At 41.7% G+C, this 19,007-nt stretch overlaps 2 protein-coding genes across 4 annotated transcripts in view; both read left to right on the forward strand.

Annotated features, from left to right (window-relative positions):
- LOC115597095 (cGMP-dependent protein kinase 1) overlaps positions 1–15,248 on the forward strand; it is a 96,090-nt gene extending 80,842 nt beyond the window's left edge. For all 3 annotated transcript variants that reach the window (XM_030442757.1, XM_030442758.1, XM_030442756.1), the window contains exons 8-18: positions 379–444; positions 2,467–2,541; positions 8,434–8,530; positions 8,649–8,788; positions 9,762–9,851; positions 10,261–10,402; positions 10,863–11,026; positions 11,924–12,046; positions 12,150–12,212; positions 12,310–12,376; positions 12,486–15,248. In XM_030442757.1, the coding sequence (XP_030298617.1) occupies positions 379–444; positions 2,467–2,541; positions 8,434–8,530; positions 8,649–8,788; positions 9,762–9,851; positions 10,261–10,402; positions 10,863–11,026; positions 11,924–12,046; positions 12,150–12,212; positions 12,310–12,376; positions 12,486–12,584 (1,126 nt within the window). In that variant the 3' untranslated portion in view covers positions 12,585–15,248. The remainder of the gene's footprint in view (positions 1–378; positions 445–2,466; positions 2,542–8,433; positions 8,531–8,648; positions 8,789–9,761; positions 9,852–10,260; positions 10,403–10,862; positions 11,027–11,923; positions 12,047–12,149; positions 12,213–12,309; positions 12,377–12,485) is intronic.
- A 1,592-nt stretch (positions 15,249–16,840) lies between these two features.
- dkk1b (dickkopf WNT signaling pathway inhibitor 1b) lies at positions 16,841–18,731 on the forward strand. Its single transcript, XM_030441176.1, has 4 exons — positions 16,841–17,260; positions 17,378–17,522; positions 17,695–17,823; positions 17,930–18,731. The coding sequence occupies exons 1-4, from the start codon at positions 17,045–17,047 to the stop codon at positions 18,193–18,195; spliced, it is 756 nt and encodes a 251-aa protein (XP_030297036.1). The 5' UTR covers positions 16,841–17,044; the 3' UTR covers positions 18,196–18,731.
- Positions 18,732–19,007: the final 276 nt, after the last annotated feature.

The following is a 19,007-nucleotide window of genomic DNA, read 5'->3' on the forward strand; positions in this document are numbered from 1 at the left end:
AAAAAAAATTATTCACAGTGAAGGATGGATTCCTGGGATACAGACTCTGAGGATTCGTGCGACTGGGGCGACTCCTCTGAAGAGGCACCATCGTCGGAGGAAGATGAACGTGATGTCAGATATAATAAAGAGTAATGCCACTCATGCGGTGATGTGTGGTGCCCGTTGAGGATGATGATTTCACTGTGCGTCAGTGCCGTTTATGGAGTGAATGGAGTTGAATAAGACATAACTGGTGTGCAGGTTATGACTGTTTCCATCATCACAGCTCCCATGAAGCGTTTTAAATGAATAATACTTTGTGATTATTGGATTATTGGATCAAATGTGCTCGTTCTGCTGTCGTTCCTGATTGTGTTGTGTGATATTTTTATCCAGGGAGGACATCAGGACGGCCAATGTCATTGCAGCAGAGGCGGTCACCTGCCTAGTCATCGATAGAGAGTGAGTATCAACGAAAATAATTCCCACACAACATAATTATCCTCTTTCCCTCTTTAGAATTAAACATGAAATCCACTCAATGAATGAATGAATGTCTGTCATGGGCAGCCAAGGAAAACTGTCCTCGTCACACCATAATGAGCAAAGAAGAATTTCTGGGCTAAACTGCTTCCTTAACTCATACATCCATATGAATCCACTGCTGAACTTGATGAACACGGCACACATTTTTTCCTGAAGATTATTGTTTGGTCGATTTTTAGCCTTTATTTGGGTAGAATAGCTTGGGGATTCAGAGAAGATAAGGGGAGATGGAGGATCGAGACCCCAGGACCCCCCCATTAGGACTTAACCTCCATATACTCGGTGCATGCTTTACCACATGCCAGATTTGTGCAGGAATGGCAGTTTTTTGCGCTGAGATTAAGAGCAAAACCATACATCTTTCAGCTCCATTTTTCTCTTTAAACCAGCATTGTCTCAAATATGTGCTGCTTTGCTTTCATTGCAAGAACATGGTTGACATTTCATTACTACGCTTCATTATCACGTTTTTTCCGGTAAGATTGTACAGAAGGAATTGATTCCATCTTCGTCTATGGCATGAAGTCATGTGGTAAGAATAGAAAGACAGATGGATAAGGGCGTGGGGAGGAGGATGGTAGACGCTAGTATCAGCTTACCCGGGGCCTAGCTATTGCAAGGCACAAATGGGCCAACGTCAGAGCTAGTAGAGGGGATAGTGAGTGAGTGGTTCATCACAGGTGATTACCACTGCCTTTCACTCTGCTCGTCATACAGCTAATGCTGTCACAGCCCACGGAACTAACTCATCGTGTGTCAGACCAGTTCTAGTGCAGATTCCAGGTTGCTGATATTCACTTGTTACACTTGTTATTTTGTGTGTCCATAACTGTGTGATGCATTTAAACAGAACCACACAGAGCTGGAAAGGAGGAGAAAAGGAGCACATAGAGACAGTGGGAAAGAGACAGGGAATAAAAACAAGCAGCAGGGAGTCACCGACTCAGTACAATAGACACTGTAGGCAGCCAAACATTTAAAGAAAAGCTCCGCTTGGAAAGAGACCCAGCTCACAGGCATTACAGTCTCAACAGGAGAGAACCGCAGATGGATTATTACCTCTTCCAGCTGACAGCTTGATGAGCTTTGTATGAAAACTGTCGCTTAGCTGTTCTTCCAGGATGTTTGCTGTTGTTTGCAGCCATACTTCACAGAGAAATGAGCCGAAGCATCGTTATATTTCTCATGTGCCAGACCTCCCCACGAGTGTTGTGAGGATTCTATTTCAGCGAGTTGATAATAATAATAATACTAATACTAATAATAATAACAATAACAATAATGATAATGATGCATTTTATTTAAAATCCTTTGGAAAAACCTTTCAAAGCACTCAAGGACACCACACATAACAACAAAACAGTACAAAAAGCAAATGATGATGCAAAATAAATAAGAAGATGTATTATGTAGCTTGTTATTATCCAGTTAACATCTCATCATAATCTTTAATCACCTCCATACTCACACTAATAACATACTATTAACATACTCATACTATTAAGTACTAAAAGAGCAGAAAACATTTTCATTTGGATTTTAGGTTTTTGATTATATCTTTGTGCACTGAGTGTATTCACGGTGTGCTTTGGATTCTATAATTCATTCTTCAGAAGATTTATGCGCAGCCTTCACCTTTGTCTCGAACATTCCCACTCAGCCCCCGTCTCCTCGTCTGTTTTCAGTGTTTTGGTTTTTTTTGCTCTAAAAGCATACTGATGAATATTTAATAGTAACTGGCAGCATTTTTTATGGCATTCTGGCCATATATTGTACCAGCTTCTTCTGCGGATCACCTGCAGTGTACAGTACAGACGGCTTTTTATCTCCTCTAACTATTCTCTCATCTGTACGACTTTGCTTACAGAAATCATAAACAAGGTAAGCCTCAGAAAAGTTTACTCACGTGCCGTTTTAACATTTCTCTTTGTTTCGCAGTTCATTCAAGCACCTGATTGGAGGTCTGGAGGACGTGTCCAGTAAAGGCCACGAGGATGCTGATGCCAAAGCCAAGTAAGACATTTAAAGTGTATTAGTATGCATTTATTTATTAGAATGCATCAATTAATTCTGCAAATACATTTTTCCGTCTCCTTGACCTTAAACCATACCGTGACTGCCCACCAGCTGTGACATTTCATTAAGAAATGTAAATGCTCTTGCCCAGCTGTTAATGCATTGTGCCTTAACTTCAGGTCTGTTACATCACAAGACAATACCCGTGTGGCCGGCCAGAAGGCAGAGGCTATGACCTCCGCCTCTATTTCCGGAGGAATTAATATGTACTCGTTTTCGTCGCTATGGAAACAAGAGAATAGCACTATAGAAGACTTACGGCACCGAGTTGGGCATCTTGGGGTTCAGGCAGCCGCGCACTGACGTAATCTGATACCTTGCTCATTCAGTGCTATGTTGTGAGTCAAGGTGAGGAGAAACAAGACGCTGGTAATGACAGATTATAGAGAAAGAGAGAGAGAGAGAGAGAAAGAGAGAAAAAGAGGGCCAGTTTAATGCCTCTTAAAGTTAAAGAGCCATGTGGATGGATGGATGGAACAAGAAGAGACAGGGGGAGACAAAGTGGACTAGACTTCTGCCTGATGCTTTGGCTGACTGCCACGAGCGCCAGTCATCTTTGGCAAGTCGGTGTCAGCAGAGAGCAGAACATAACACCAGTTACTGTACTGGAAGATGGGTGTTATGGTGGGAGCGCGATGGCTTGCCTCTGGCATTCCGACCTGGCTAGCTGCCTCTAAGAGCTCACCACCAGTGATGATTGCTCTGCCAGCAGATGTGTGTGTGATAGAAAGAGACCTGCAGTATTCATTCACAGCCCCATTCTTCCCATCCCCAGGCAACTATTTTAATGCAAATGAGCAAGAAATCAAACTCTTGCATGGCCATAATTTGTCACGTCATCACTAACCCTCTTCTCAACAGAACTTTAAATAAAGCCACTCTCCCTCTGGGCCCTGAAATCTGTCACATCAAAGCCCTTTTCACCCTGATTAAGATAGCATGCTGTGTGTGTGTGTGTGTGTGTGTGTGTGTTGTCTGTTGCCGGTGCTCCCTGCCCAGCAGAGCACATTTGTTTCTTAGTGAGGATAGCCTGAGTCGGAATCCCACGGTGATGGAAACTATCTCTAATTGGTCACAGCGGATGAGCTGCTAACAGCGCTACTGTAACTGTACAGCACACTACAGCTGCTCTGTGTGAGGCTGACAGGTCTCTTCTTCAAAAACTTGCTCCCTGCTGTGAGCTATATGTGTACCTTTTTATTTTTATTTTACCAAGCTGTTTCTTGTTTCTTTACAGGAGGAGCTTCACACTACGCAAAGTAGAGTGAATATGCGTGTTATGCATGCATACAACTAGATTAGAATATTTTTTTTTTTTCTTGTGGAATGGGAAGTGAGAATCTGTCAACAGGAGCATACTTAGGTGTCTTAAATGCAGTTCTGTTTTTGGAGACCTTCAACCAGCCCTGCACGATAAGCGGAAAATCTGTCTTGTGCATTAATATTGTTCAATATGGCTATGAGGGTTAACTAAACAAGTTGAAGGTGTTTTTTTTTTTTTTTTATCTGCCTATGTAAAAATTTAATGAGATATCGCTTTTGCTATTTTAGCATCTAATTATAAAAACACTGTAGTTAAAGAGCCAAAAGTAATGACAGATGTAGGCCTACGTATTTCAACAAAGAAATATAAGAAAACAATAGAAACGTTCCCGTTTCAAATAGAGAGTTCTGCTCTTGAATGCACCATGAAGTTCCTGTTGCCGCCCACGTACAATAACTTGCAAAGTGATGTAGAGTTTATGAGGTACATTTGAGTGCACCATGAAGACCCTGTCTTTGTGTGTGTGTGTCAAACACAGACATAAGACAGAAGCACCACACCCGTAACTGACATTATGACAGGGTAGAGACTCTCTGCTTAGGATTTAATATATGACTATTTTGGTACAGAAATTAGCCTTCTGAGACTTATTTGCCAAACAGAAAATCTGCCCACATTTGGTGCTGAGTGGGGCGCTTTCTCTCACATCAGGGACCTGATCTGTACAGTTCACTCTCATGTAAAGGCATAAAAAACCCTAAGAAATCATTTCTCACTCATTGTGTCATTAAAATGTCTGGAGGGAAATAACAGAATAAGAAAACTTTCGAATTTTCAACAACCTTCATGACCAGCTGCGTATAGATCTCCGAGTTTATAACGATTTCTGCACTTGAATGCAGCATGAAGTCCCTGTTAATGCCCATGTACGATGTAGATTTCAGGGAAAATAGATTTTTCATTCAAATTGTATTAAAAATGTCTCAATCTACATTTATTAAACTTGAGATGCGTTGTGTTAAGTATGACTTTCCACTTGCTGCTGTTCATCCTGCAAGTAAACGCTCTATGATGGAAGAATGATGTGAATATATGGCCCAGTATGACTCAGCATGTCCCCTGTCTGTTGAGCAGGTGTCGGAGATCAATCAGCAGGAATTACTGATAAATGAAAGTGCAATTTAATGAGAGTCAGCTTTAGGGTCAGAGATGCTGTCCTCTCCCTCGAGTCAGGCTCGACCAGGGGAAGCAGAGCAGAGGAAATTACGATAATGGCACACACACACACACACACACACACACACACACTCACATTTACACTCTCACAAACACAGACACATGGGGATTGCATCATTTTTTATGATCTCATCCGTTCAGTGATACAGATTATCACCCACTGGGGGGCTGCTTGACCCGCATTGGAACACTTTGTCTTGGAGCGATAGTAATGGATTGGACAGGAAGAAGTAACATGTCGTCTCAGCATCATATAAGGGGCCTCAAAGTACACTGTACTGGGAAACTAATGAGTGTTACATTACAGCGTCGAATGCAGCTGAGCTCTGTGTTAGTTTTCATTCAATATCGTGGTTAGGGCTTCTATTTAAGGTAAATGTATGGTTTGAGTCCCAGTGGGGTTGCTCGCCAGTATCATATTCCATCTGGTGCCATTGACATACACAAGTGTTGTCCTCTGTATCCACTATTTATCCACTGCCAGAGAGCCTATGTGTCCTTGGTTCAGGCATAGAGCGACAGGAAGTGTTTATATCTGAAACAAATCTTTTGATTACAATTCCTTGAAGAGCTCCACCAGCTGGTTTCATGGCTTGAGGAAGAATTCATAATATGCACAGAGTAGAATATCATGGTTTATTCTTCCATTGTGTCCTCAATACAATAAGTTAGTTTCTTGGCTCAGCCTTGAAAGTCTGAGAGTTTTTCTATCAGTAAGAGTCTCACGCCTTACATTCTAGACTTCTTAGACTCCTTAGACTTCTAATGGTGCAATGCTGCCATCTGCTGGCAAAATTGTACTATTACTATGAAACTTTTAGACCTGCATGGTGTAAAATCATCTTCTCCATCCCTAGATTCATTTTCAGAACTCCTTCATTAACAGGACCATAACAACTCATGTGCACAACTCAGTGTGCAGGTTTCCATGTGTGTGTGCACTCAGACCACCTATATTCCAAAAAACTTTGGACTCCTTACTGTAGAGCCTAAACAAAAAATAAATGAAAAAAGAAAATGTTGACAGTTAACACTTCTTCAAACCAGTGATAGATTCACATTTGGATATGTCATAGTCTATGTTCCAGTGTTGTAGTCAACAAAACTGAAACCAAGAACAAGTCAGTATTGTGTGTATTGAGACTGAGACAAGACCAAGACATTGAGGTGTTGAGACCAAGTCAAGACAAGATCAATTCAAGACTAAGACCATTACAAATCCCACAGTGCTTTACAATAAAATGTGTAACATGCAAATCATAGGCATTAAATTGATCTGAAAGATCTATGTTCACATAAAACCTCAACAAATCAGGTTTTCTCGGTGACTCTTGTCTCCCCATGGACACTAAGAAAGATTTGTTGCAAATAATTATTCAACACCTTGTGAGACCTAGACAAGACTGAAGTACTACAGCACTGCTACGGGAGCAATAAGTGACATGAATTTCCACAATTGTCAGTGAGAAACCACTGGATATTTCGGCAAGGGAACACCTTGTTACAGAATTTGTAAGTGTGACACAATTGAATATTGAGTAGGAGATCTTGGGACAATTTCCAGTTGTGTTATGTGGTGACAAAAACAGCCAAGCCAAAACATAATCTTGTTCCAACCCTAACCAAGTGACTTTTGGGCCTAAACCTAACCAGAACATTATGATACGATTGAAAATCGAACCTATAGAAGTGTAAAGTTAACACGGTTTTCAGGGAACATATATTGGCAACATTCAGTCCGTCATTTGCAAAGAATTGTGTTTACTGACAAAAGTTTTTAAAGTGTTCCTGACATGTACTTATATTCTTTATACAATCCCCTCTTTCACAAAGTGGTGAACCTTGCCATTATACCCAATCATGATACAGTCACATGTTACCAATTAACTTGTTTACTGGTGGAATGTTCCAAAAAGGTGTTTTTTGTTGCTGGCATCAAATTCAGTATAAGCGCATATTTTCAGAAATAATTGACAGTGAGAAAAAAATATTAAATATATTGTCTTTGTATTGTTTCCAAGTGTGTATACTGTGTGTCAGAAAGGATTAGCAACTTATCACACTCTGTTTTAGTCATGCGTGTTAGAATGTCCCAACTTTTTTGGAGTGGGGGTTGTAAGTCAATGCACGTGTGGGTCACCCTGACATTATCATTAATCCTCCCACAGTAATTCATGTGCTCTCGGTTACAAGTCCCCGTCCTTTTGTTAAGCGGAGAGCATTTTGGGATTTGGTGTGTTCCCTGGGCCGGCATCCAGAAGAAGGGCGGGGAGACTCAGATCAGAGGATCACCTGTGAATCTTCTATGCAAATAGCAGTGACTATACACAGGAACATCAACATAAACATTAACTGTCCTGGTAACCTCATGTGTTTCTGAGAAACACTGTACTCAGTAACGTGCCAACATGTGCCAACACTGTGCCCACTGGTATGCAGCTCACGGAAAAGGTTTTATTGTTTTATTGCAGTGTAGCTGAGCTGTCTCAATCTGATGGATTTCCACATGTCAAATGGCACCAAGCTTAAGATGAAGTAAAAATAAGAGTCTCTTTCTTTTTATTTATTGTATTTGAACCTAGAACTCTAGGTAAATACACTTAATCCCTGCTGCTCCATGAAAGGAGATTCATGACTTATGTAAACACGTCATCTATCCTAAAAGAAATATTGTTAAATGTCTGTTATTGGCACACAGCAGTACTATTTTTGTGCGAGAAAAGGCCTGACGTTGAGGTGGTGGTCTGTTCTTAGTGACCCAGATAGGGCTGCCTCAGTCTCAGGTCTGTCCTAAGCCCAGTGATCCAAAGACTGAGCTGATGAAACTCTGTCTGGATCAAACAATATCCAGAGAAGACACGGGCCATCTGGGGATAAGGCATGGACACGTGGAAACAATCTCAGCCGCCAGTGTGTGCTGGTCTGCAATGGCATTTCAGGGTGTTCGGTGGCAGAGCCAAAGCATGTCTTCAGAGCCAGCTGAGCAGCCAGCAGCTCATGTGTCGGATGTCCCGTCTTTGTTCTTTCCCATCAAGAACGGGGACAGAACAGTCTGCATTCAAAGAGAGGTCAAAGTGGTTTACCAGAGGACGAAACTCAAACACATCCTGTTCACAGGTTCACATTTATACACTCCACATCCTCAATAACATCCTCAATAGATTACTATGAGTCAAATCCTCTAAGATTTGCAAACAAATGAGCTGAAGGAGAGACGGAAATTTTGTCTCAGGTTGTTGGAAGTGGATTATCTCGTCTTTCATCCTTCATCTCATCTCTAATCCTGTTCCCATTCTGTCTTTTTTTCCCCCTTTTTCCCGGCACCACAGGTATGAAGCAGAGAACGCATTTTTCTTCAATCTCAACCTGGCTGACTTCAACATCATCGACACTCTGGGTGTCGGTGGCTTCGGGCGTGTCGAGTTGGTAAGGGAGAACTCTACTGTGACAGTAACACGAATGATTTCTTTTTGACATCTTTACAATTGGTTCCCGGAGAGTGCAGGTTATTGCGCAGGCTGACCTTGATTCCTCTGCATTGCAGGTTCAGCTCAAGAGCGATGAGAACAAAACCTTCGCCATGAAAATACTGAAGAAGAGGCACATTGTGGACACAAGACAGCAGGAGCACATTCGTTCAGAGAAACTCATCATGCAGGAGGCCCACTCTGACTTCATTGTTAGGTACATCTTCTAAAGAGCTTCACTGAAACGCAGTACAAATACTGTGTATGCCTTTTTTTGTCATGTCAGATAATTAATTCTATAATGTCTAAATATGTGGAGGTCCACACACCCTCTCAAATGCTGTAGATGTTGTTGCCTCAAGCCACAAATAAACTTTTCTCTCAATCATTCGGATGTGGTAGGTACAACCCCGATTCCAAAAGAACCTTTGAATGCTGTGGTTCTTCTTACTTTGTGTGTTGCAGACATCACAGTCATAACATTTATCAGTTTGAATATTAAACGTATAACATGTAACATTTCCACATTAAACTGTTCAAAAATGATGACACCCTACCACATCTTATATATTTCGTTGAGTTGTGTGATTAGGTTACCCTAAATGTTTCCAAAAATGTTCAAGAGATCTGTCGTTTTATTCACGCTAATGTTGCGTTTCTTATGCGTCAGAAAATTAGAAAAGGAAGTCGGTGAATCTGACTAGACGCAATGTGAATTAAATGAATACATTACCTCACCTATGAAGAACTCATGTCAGATATTCATCAGCAGAGGTGATGGTTGACCAATAAAGACCCATGATCCCACACCAGTTTGCAACATTGTTATGCTACTTCTTTTGTATTTATTGTTTTCTTTGAGGGAATTGAGAATTAGAAATGACATATTGTGCATTTGATTATCTTGTCTTTGGATTGTATCATTGCGTTCTCTTTGAATTTACATTTTATACAGTGTCCTAACTTTTTAGTAGTATCAACAGAAATCTCAACAAGACTATGACTGTGTTTCTGACTATACAGCCCACTCTGTTTAGAAATAGATCATCTACAGTTGCTTGCCGCAACTGCTGTGTTTGTATTAATAATTAAGTGCTTTTGCACTTTGCACTTCTCCAGCCAGATTTTCATCAGATATATTTGCATTTATTAAAAGCTGTTTGAGATAAAATCCACTATTGTGTTTTCAGACTCTATAGAACATTCAAGGACAGCAAGTACCTCTACATGTTGATGGAAGCTTGTTTAGGAGGAGAGCTGTGGACCATTCTTCGAGACAGGTAAGTTTTATTTCACCAGGTTAGAAACTGAACTGTATTCGCTTAAGAGTAAGTACATTTTGCAAGATTTCCAATTATGTTTCTGTCAGGGTTTTCTGATTTCTCACGATAAAATATGTGGTTCACGTTAAGCTATTTGACATCAGTTACAAGTTTATATCATGTGAATATAGTGAAGTGTAGTACAATGTCAACTTTGTTGTTATATTATGTATAACAGCCCTTCAAATCTGGTGTTTTTCTGAGATGATTGTTGGGAAAGAGTTTGTTTTCTTTATTTAACACTTCAGGCACATTTTTCATTGGAAGCCTACGCAGAGCAAACCTGGTGGTTGGTTTCTGCCAGATGAATACAGTTAGATACTGCACAGTTCACAGTTCACAGATCTGCGTCCTGCTGTGTTTCCAGGGGCTCATTTGAGGACTCAACCACCAGGTTCTACACAGCTTGTGTGGTGGAAGCCTTCGCCTACTTGCATTCCAAAGGAATCATCTATAGAGACCTCAAACCAGAGAACCTTATACTGGACCACAGGGGCTATGCCAAACTGGTAAGATACCAGGAAGGGCTTACCACCCAAAAAAACTCAAAAACAGTATCTGTGTCTTTGCTGAAGATTAGACATACTGGAAAAATGTCAAATCTCTTCTTTCTGGGGTGTTACAATGATGAAATCAAATTAAATGTGAACATATGCCCCATGTCATCTGTACTTTCAAGTATTATTTAATCATATAAAAAGTACGATTGAGGTTAAGTCAGGTTCTGTGTGTCTTGGGGTGCTGCTGTTCCCTTCCTTCCTCAAAAACAAACCAGTTTATAGCTCTTGGCAGAGCAACAACTAGCTGCTCAGCTCTCTCTATCCACTAAGCCAAAGCATCAAGCGAAGAGCTGTGATATTGAAAATATTTAGATGATTTCACTATAACAATTGATATGTACCCCCAATAAAGATTAATCACAATTCTAATTTTATCTGACTGAAGAAAAAAATATTGGTATTTCTTTAGGTTGACTTTGGCTTTGCCAAGAAGATCGGGTTTGGCAAGAAGACGTGGACCTTCTGTGGGACGCCGGAGTATGTAGCACCAGAGATCATTCTGAACAAGGGTCACGACATCTCAGCTGACTACTGGTCTCTAGGAATCCTTATGTTTGAGCTCTTAACTGGCAGGTACACACAAGCCTGGGCATGTCCATAGAACTAATATCCTAAAGGTGAATTGCGGTATTTTTAAATGAGGGCGTTAAATTTACATGTGTGGGTGTGTCAATGAGTTATACTTGTCAAAAGTTTTGGAATTAGACCAGCAGACTGCCTCGGCTGTAATGGCTGCAACGGCTGCAACGGCTGCAACGTTATCCTTAAGGGCAACTCTGACTGTCAATGTTATGTCCACTAAAAGTGCTTGTTTTTGCAACTGAAAGGCTGAGGTTGTTATTCTAAGAGTCTGAAAGTATTACAGAAAAGATTCCTTCAGGGAGAGACATTTTTGTTGAATAACAAGATTTGTTGCCAAAAACACAAGTCTTGTTCAATGGGAAGCATGTGGAAATCTTGCGAGTTGTGACTTATTTCAAGAAGATGATGGTGAAAGAGAGAGGGACTTTGGAGTTTACCTCGAGGAACTGCCGGCAGGAATGCATTTCCAATGTCTTGGCTGACAATTTAACTTGGACTTCTCCATGAACAAGACTTGTGTATTCTGATAACAAAATATATCTTATTATTTAACCGTAACATTATAACAAGACTTTTAATGGACATAACTTTGACGGTCAGAGTTTCCTCAAAGGGATTATGTTGCCGCCATTGCAGCTGTGTCGCGACTACCAGCTGAAGCAATCTGCAACAATGACTACAAAACTTTTTTTTAGAATTAATCATTTATACACCCAATCATGTAAATATGTGGCCCAGGTTTAAAAATACTGAAATTCCCCTTTAAGTTTTCATGGAATATATGCTACCATACACAACAAAGATTGTTCTCTTAGTCTGTTTTTATGCAGTTTAATAGGTCACTTGTTTTAGTTCTTCCACGCTAATATCTTTGCCTCTATCATGCAGCCCTCCATTTTCTGGGCCTGATCCAATGAAAACCTACAACATCATCCTGAGAGGCATCGACATGATCGAATTTCCAAAGAAAATTACCAAAAATGCTGCCAATCTAATCAAAAAGCTATGCAGGTGAGTGTTGGTGCTGTCAGATGTTTAAGCACATTGAGGCGGTCTGAATGCTGATTCATCATGGGGTTTTTTTTTTGTGTGTGTGTTTGTGTGTCAATTGCAGGGATAATCCTTCTGAACGACTGGGAAACTTGAAAAATGGTGTCAAAGACATCCAAAAGCACAAGTAAGCATGTCTTGAATTAATATAATGCTTATTTGTTCATTTTTCCACTGTAAAATGTCATTTTGCATTGACCAACTGATGCTGTTTTCTCTATTAGATGGTTTGAGGGCTTTAACTGGGAGGGCTTGAAGAAGGGAACATTGACGCCTCCTATTATCCCTAATGTAAGTGCACCCTGCTGAAAGCTCTACTCCTTACACTCTTATTTTATTTTGTGTCAATCTCATGCTCAAAACCCATTCACTGTGAACAATTTTTCCATCTCTCTACCAGGTCACATCAGCAGTCGACACAAGTAACTTCGACAGCTTCCCAGAAGACAATGAGGACCCGCCTCCCGATGACAACTCCGGCTGGGACGTTGATTTTTGAAGTCCTCCTCTCCCCCTTAAAACCAAAAGAAACTCTTCTTTTGCTGGCTTAGAGGCCATCAGGAGGACATGGCTGTGTTGTAAAAAAAACAAAACAAAACAAAACAAAAAAAACCTGCTAAAAAAAAAAAGGAAAGCGAGCATATGGAAAAGAAGATAAACGGATAGATGGCAAACCCTCTGGGTCACCGATATGCCTTTATTTCACTGTGGCTCTGGATCAAGCATTTATAATGGGACTGCTGTAGCACTTCGTCAGTGTTGTCTTACACTTGGCTCTAAAGGCAAGGGAAAGAAAGTGCAGGGATACACACATATACACACACAAACAGAGGCTGATAATGGAGCCAGGTTTGCCCATGTAACAGGGAGAGATGTTTGGTGGGTAGATGAATGTTTGATAGGGTAAATAAGAGAAATGTGGTGATGGACCACTCAAAGAGAGGAGGCTGATGATTGATTATCCTTGTTTGTTTCTCTGCAATATTTGATGGACTTTGAGAGATGTCACCGCAGTTGCTCCCCGAGTTTTGACATGCGGCTGCTTGCTGCAATCTCTGATACTCTCCAGAGATCTCCATACTACAGTTTGCAAGTTAAACTGGTATCAAGTGCTCAAGACTAACCTGAATGTCACTGATTTTTCTTCTCGTTCAACGTTCATATGGCATACAGCATGTACAGTACATGAGTATTTGAATTTACAAGTCACACGCTCACTAACGAACACAACTGGGCTAATTCAAATACTTAGTACACTTTATACACGGTGACCTTGAAAAGCACAAACACTGTGCATTCAGTGGAAAGAGACGTGACTCTTTTACAGTAAGTGCCCTGCTTAAACTCTTACGGATCACACACCGACACACATGAAATGTCAGCTAGTATTTCCATGAAGCAATGTGTCATTATGCACTTAAGACCATTAACTGAGAAAATCCGCAGTTAAAGCTCATTTTAGTCTTCAGTAAAATGAAGTCACACTCGTTTTTTGTTCTTTAAAATGCTTTTAATCACGCATATGAATGCTTCTCTACCTACATACTCTTCATTTTCAAATCGCCCAAATGCCTCGTCCTCTGTTCGCTCCTGTATAGCTCTTCTGACACAACTGTGAACATGGTTTCAATGTCTTTGGTGCTGTTATTGATAAATTATGATAAGCGTCGGTGAGATGACAGTACTGGTTATTGTTTTTGTATAGTGATTTTTTTGTGCTTGATTTCTTTGTAACGTACTTGACTTCCTTCTTTAGATAATTGGAACATTGTGTCAATTTGTAAACTTGAGTGAAAATTTGTTTGGTATCATTTGTAACATGTTACAATGTGCTAAGTGTTAGCACACTTAGCACATGTTACAATGTGGTATTCTTGTGGTTTTTAAACGGGTTTAACCATGTTAAGATCATCCAATCCTCTTATTTGGAGGCAACATGTACCATGTTCACAGAGCTCAAAACTGTCTTGACTTTAAGATACAGTTCGTAAGAATGTTGACTTTTGAGTCTCATTCCAAACCCGTCAAATTATGATGCTTTGATTTTCACAACTCGTCCAATATTGACGCTTGGGGTTTCAAAGCATCGATATTTGACGAAGTCGGGTCAGGTCGACCGCCACCCTGAAGCATCAGAATTTGATGAGACGTGAATTCTTACAAATTGGACCTCTAACATAATCTTATCATTGAACTTTTAAATGTCTCCTCACGGTGAACGTTAAAAAAAAAACGAGATTCCATTTCGAGAAACTCACAACTTAGCACCACGATCTTTCACCCGGCTCATCACTCTCTCATGTCCAAAAGTCAGAGCATAAAATCAGAAGAAATGTAAGTGCCTTAAATGAATGGCATACAAAATTAACATCAACATAACAAGTCCTTTTCAATGCTGCATGAACACATATACACCTCAAAAAACGTATGTGTCCTCTTAGATGGCTGCTTCTCATCCTTTGTTATATCTAATAAAACACATTAATCACTGTGGAAAGAGAATTTCTAGTCATTTGGTGGCTGACAAAGCTGTATGTGAAATGAATTTCCTGTTTTCCCCCTTTGATTTATCTCGCAGGAACATTTAAGATACAATCTATCATCCCTGATACGACTGCAATGACATGCTTTTCTCCACATATCTGTTATGGTCTCGTGAAGTCCACCATAACTGGCCAATAAATCAGTGCTCAGTGGGACCATCTGTCGCTGGAAGTCTGAGCATTTGGAGATGGCGCGAATGATTTGCAGTTTTGAGCGTTTCACAAACATAAAAACAATACTCTTGTTGACAATCTTTGATGGTATGATAGCACTGATCATCATTTAAAATCTAATTTTTCCCAGGAAGCCAAACAGGCTGACGCGCTTACATTTATATCACATAAATCATTGATGGAGAGCTAAGACTTAGAAGAAATCTTACTCCCGTAGGCATACCATAAGTATTTTGCTGTATTAAAGGCAGGTTATGTTCATCACAGAGCCTTATGTATGCCATCACTTTACGAACCACTGTTCTTTGAGTCATATATTGATCTTGCCTTCTGCGATGTTACCCAATGTTTGCCTTGTGTTATGTTGTTTCTTCTGCTGTACATTGATTTTGCAGAGTGCCACATGTACGATTTTTAAAATTATAGAGTAAAAACAATACTTTTGAGTGGTGTTTGTCTCTTAGTTATTTGCAAAAACAGTTCAGCGTGACTTGAGGTGAAGAGATATTTTTATTTCTTTACACTTTGCTGCCACAGGAGGGAGCTGCAGGTAAGACTGAATCTCTCTCACGAGCCAGCTGGCCCAAGTCTGATGTGAACTGTTTTTTAAGGTTGCCTGAGATCTAATAATCAGGCCTGAGAGTTAGTGTCAGCCACTTAGTTTTAAGTGCAGATGATTCAGCTTCTCTGGTCTCGGTGTTATTCGCACAACAGATCTGTTTGGGGGGACAGGGGGACCGGCCTCAGCCGTAACAACAGGGTGACACTTCAGCGAGATCAAAGGGGATCAAAGTGCATCAAAGGCGCTCACCTCAGCAGCACTGACATTTACTAAAGTGGAGATAAAAGCTGCACTTCAAAAGATACGCTGCAATTGAAACGCGCACAAGTGCCGCGGTGTGTTCGTCAGGTGTCCGCGGCGCGTCTCTCTCTCTCTCTCACACACACACACACACACGCTCCCACCGGCGGCGTGACCAGCAGATGACGTCCAAGTGCCAGAACGTCTGAACACACGCGCTCGTTTACATCTTGTGCACCTGCGAGCTTCTGTCAGCGGAGCGGACATTCAGAAACAGAACATGACGAGAAAAGTCCGTCGGAGGGGTTTCGGGACACTTTTGTTTGGAGAAGCCCAGAGAGGTCAGAGAGCAGCGCGCAGATCAGAGCCGCCTTTAATCTCAAAGTGCCAGTCAGCCCTGAAAGGCCTCGCCACGGAAGTCCATTAATTCTGTAAACTTTTCACACCCCTTAATGGTCCCGCATATCCCACACATTGATGTCCGCCGCTGGTGTAATCAAGCACACTTTGGAGGATAATTGCACCCCCTTTGCAATCAGAAGGATCAAATGAAGTGGTTAATCGACGCAAGTGACTTCAATCACGTCTTCACACACACAGCCAAAGGGCAGCTGGGCTCCTCGAATGTCAAGAGGAGCTGGAATAACCAAGCAGCTTTCAACGGGGCGCACGAAACCCTACACTGTGAGGAGCACTAGTGACACTAGTGAGGTTATAAAGTGAATCGTTCACCAGAGGAAACGTGCGGCAGTGTTTTGTGACACTCTGATATTCATTTAAATAAAGTCTATGAACAAATGAGAAACAGTCAGATTCAGTATTTGTGGGAAGGATATCCGTGTCTGTTTAATGGGAAAATGCTTGTTTTGTCATCTCATTTCTTTATTATAAGAGTTTTCCCTCAAATTGTTGAAACAAAGCGCGCAGCTTGCAGACCTTGACATAACCGGGCTGCATCAGAGGAATGTAAATAAAGCACCGGCTCTATGTTTTTCATGAAAAAAAGACAACGTGTTTTGTATAAACGTCATTCATTAAGCGCTGAGGATAAACATTATTTCCCTGGTGCGTCACTTGAGCGATGCGCTTTCAGACCTCGCGGGTCATTATCATTACACAAACATTGTGAAACGCAATCCTGCGCGCGGAGAATAGATGGCCATTTCCGTACAGTGGGGCTCTCTTTGAAATTCCACCCCTCCGCCTTTGTTGTGCACGGCGAGGGGCGGGAAGACAAACAGGTCCACATGTATAAAGAGATCATCCCGGGACTGCGAGGCAAGAAGCTTCGAGAGCATCGTGCCGAAACTTCTCTGGAAAACTTTTGGGGATTTCAGGATTCAAGGCCCGCTATTGGACTTCATTTCAGTCATTTTCTGCAGGGATTTTTTCTTTTTTCTCTCCGTGTGTTTGCAGCGCAGCAGATAAAACAGGAGAATCATGCAGATTCCGTCAGTGCGTCGCTTCTTGGCTGTGTATCTCACGCTGTTAAGATACCTCGGGGACGTTTACGCGGGGACCGTCCTCATGAACTCCAACGCCATCAAGAACTTGCCCGGTGCTTCGGGGAGCAAAGGCTCCGACACTGTCAGTCCGAGTCCGCGCACCTCTCCCTCCGGAGGAATGGGACACAAAATACCCGTGGATACCTTGCAGGTAAATCCCGTGCGTAAAAGTCGCTCCGTGCGCCATGGAAGAAGTTGCGCCCAAGTAAGTTTGACATTTTGTATCTCGATACTTGTGTGACACGCTTCTTTTGTTTTCAAACTATAGCAGTCAGGTGTGTGCACGGAAGATGAAGACTGTATAGCTGATGAGTTCTGCAACGATGCCCGAGGCGCCTGCATGCCCTGCCGTAAGAGCCGGAAGCGGTGTGCACGGGACTCCATGTGTTGTGCAGGGAACCGCTGCAGCAATGGTGAGCATTTATGATTCACCAGCTCTTGGATCATGTTTTGATAACTCCTTGCCGTTCTGTCTTGCACGTCTGAACACTTAATCATCACCTCCAGAATGTGTAAGAGATGCATTTGATACCTGCTTTGGTGACAACAAAACCCTAAATGATTTCTTTCTTTTCACATTTCCAGGTGTGTGCCAGGCCAATGACATAGATAGTACAGATGCATCTATCCTCCCTGGTGTGCATAAACACAACAACACCAGTGAGCATCCTGCCAAGAAGCCTCCCAACAGCCATCAGACTACTGCTGCAAAAGGTGAGTGTCCTGTGGAGAGTCATCAGTCTTGATTAGGTTCAAGATTCGTTCAGATGAGTCTGTGTCATGTGCCACATTCTCACCCCTCTCTCGCCTCTATCTACAGGCCAGGAAGGGGACACGTGCCTGAGATCTGCAGACTGCTCTGAGGGTCTTTGCTGCGCCAGACACTTCTGGTCTCGCATCTGTAAGCCCGTGCTGACGGAGGGCCAGGTGTGTACGCGCCACCGCAGGAAAGGCACACATGGCTTGGAGCTGTTCCAGCGCTGCGACTGTGGCGAAGGCATGGCCTGCCGACCAGAGAAAGGAGAGCGGGACCACAGTGTCAGCAGGACAGCAGCCCGGAACCTACACACCTGTCAGAGACGCTGACACAAATGCGTGGACGCACACACAGAGACAGATATACACCCTCACACACTATTAACACAAGACACACACCCAGCAAACCAACAAACCAGTCACATACACTGACAAACACCAGCCTTGCATACACCTGAGATGCTGACACATACACATCAGACACCCAACACCCAAGTCATTCTTTCCTGCCAAAGATGCTGACACAAACAGCACCCGGAAGGATCGACATGATTCCTGGAAAAGTGATCCGCCCAGAGGGATGCAACAGTGCAAGATGGACTGATCCCATTCCCCATCAGCAGATGAGGAGTCGGAAGTAAGGAAGTGACATTTCAGACGTCTTGGGAAGATCGATTCATGTCGTCGGTAATGGCAGAGCTGTTTTGTTTCTCTTTTTATGGAACTTCAAGCCTCGGTTATTGCAGTAAATTACTGTATTGTAAATATTATCCTGGAGGTGGCACTTAATTGAGCTATTGAATTCTGTCAACACCAGTATTATAAAGACATGGTGCTGCATGCATTGTAAATGTGTTTTTCATATATATATATATATATATATATATATATACATATATACATATATGTACACACACATATATATATATAGTTTTATAAGAAAATGTTATATATAGAAAATCTGAATATATTTGTTTTATTAAAGTCATGTGATAACTCACTCCTTCTTTCTGCTGCATTTTTGGTAATTCTGACCCACTGTGTAAAGAAACCCAGGAGAAATGTCTTCTGCCAAATGATTTCAGTGAGGTTTTTTTCATGACCAGCAGCAGTTCGGCAGGTCTAAATCATTTAGCCAAAAA

This window comes from Sparus aurata, chromosome 15 (assembly GCF_900880675.1).
Source record: "Sparus aurata chromosome 15, fSpaAur1.1, whole genome shotgun sequence".
In the NCBI taxonomy this organism is placed as follows: domain Eukaryota; kingdom Metazoa; phylum Chordata; class Actinopteri; order Spariformes; family Sparidae; genus Sparus; species Sparus aurata.

Excerpts from the sequence above, each read along its gene's own strand:
- dkk1b (XM_030441176.1), top strand. The coding sequence starts at position 17,045 with ATGCAGATTCCGTCAGTGCGTCGCTTCTTGGCTGTGTATCTCACGCTG. Across the intron at positions 17,261-17,377 it reads TACCCGTGGATACCTTGCAG|CAGTCAGGTGTGTGCACGGA; the intron begins GTAAATCCCGTG and ends TTCAAACTATAG. Across the intron at positions 17,523-17,694 it reads AGGGAACCGCTGCAGCAATG|GTGTGTGCCAGGCCAATGAC; the intron begins GTGAGCATTTAT and ends TCACATTTCCAG.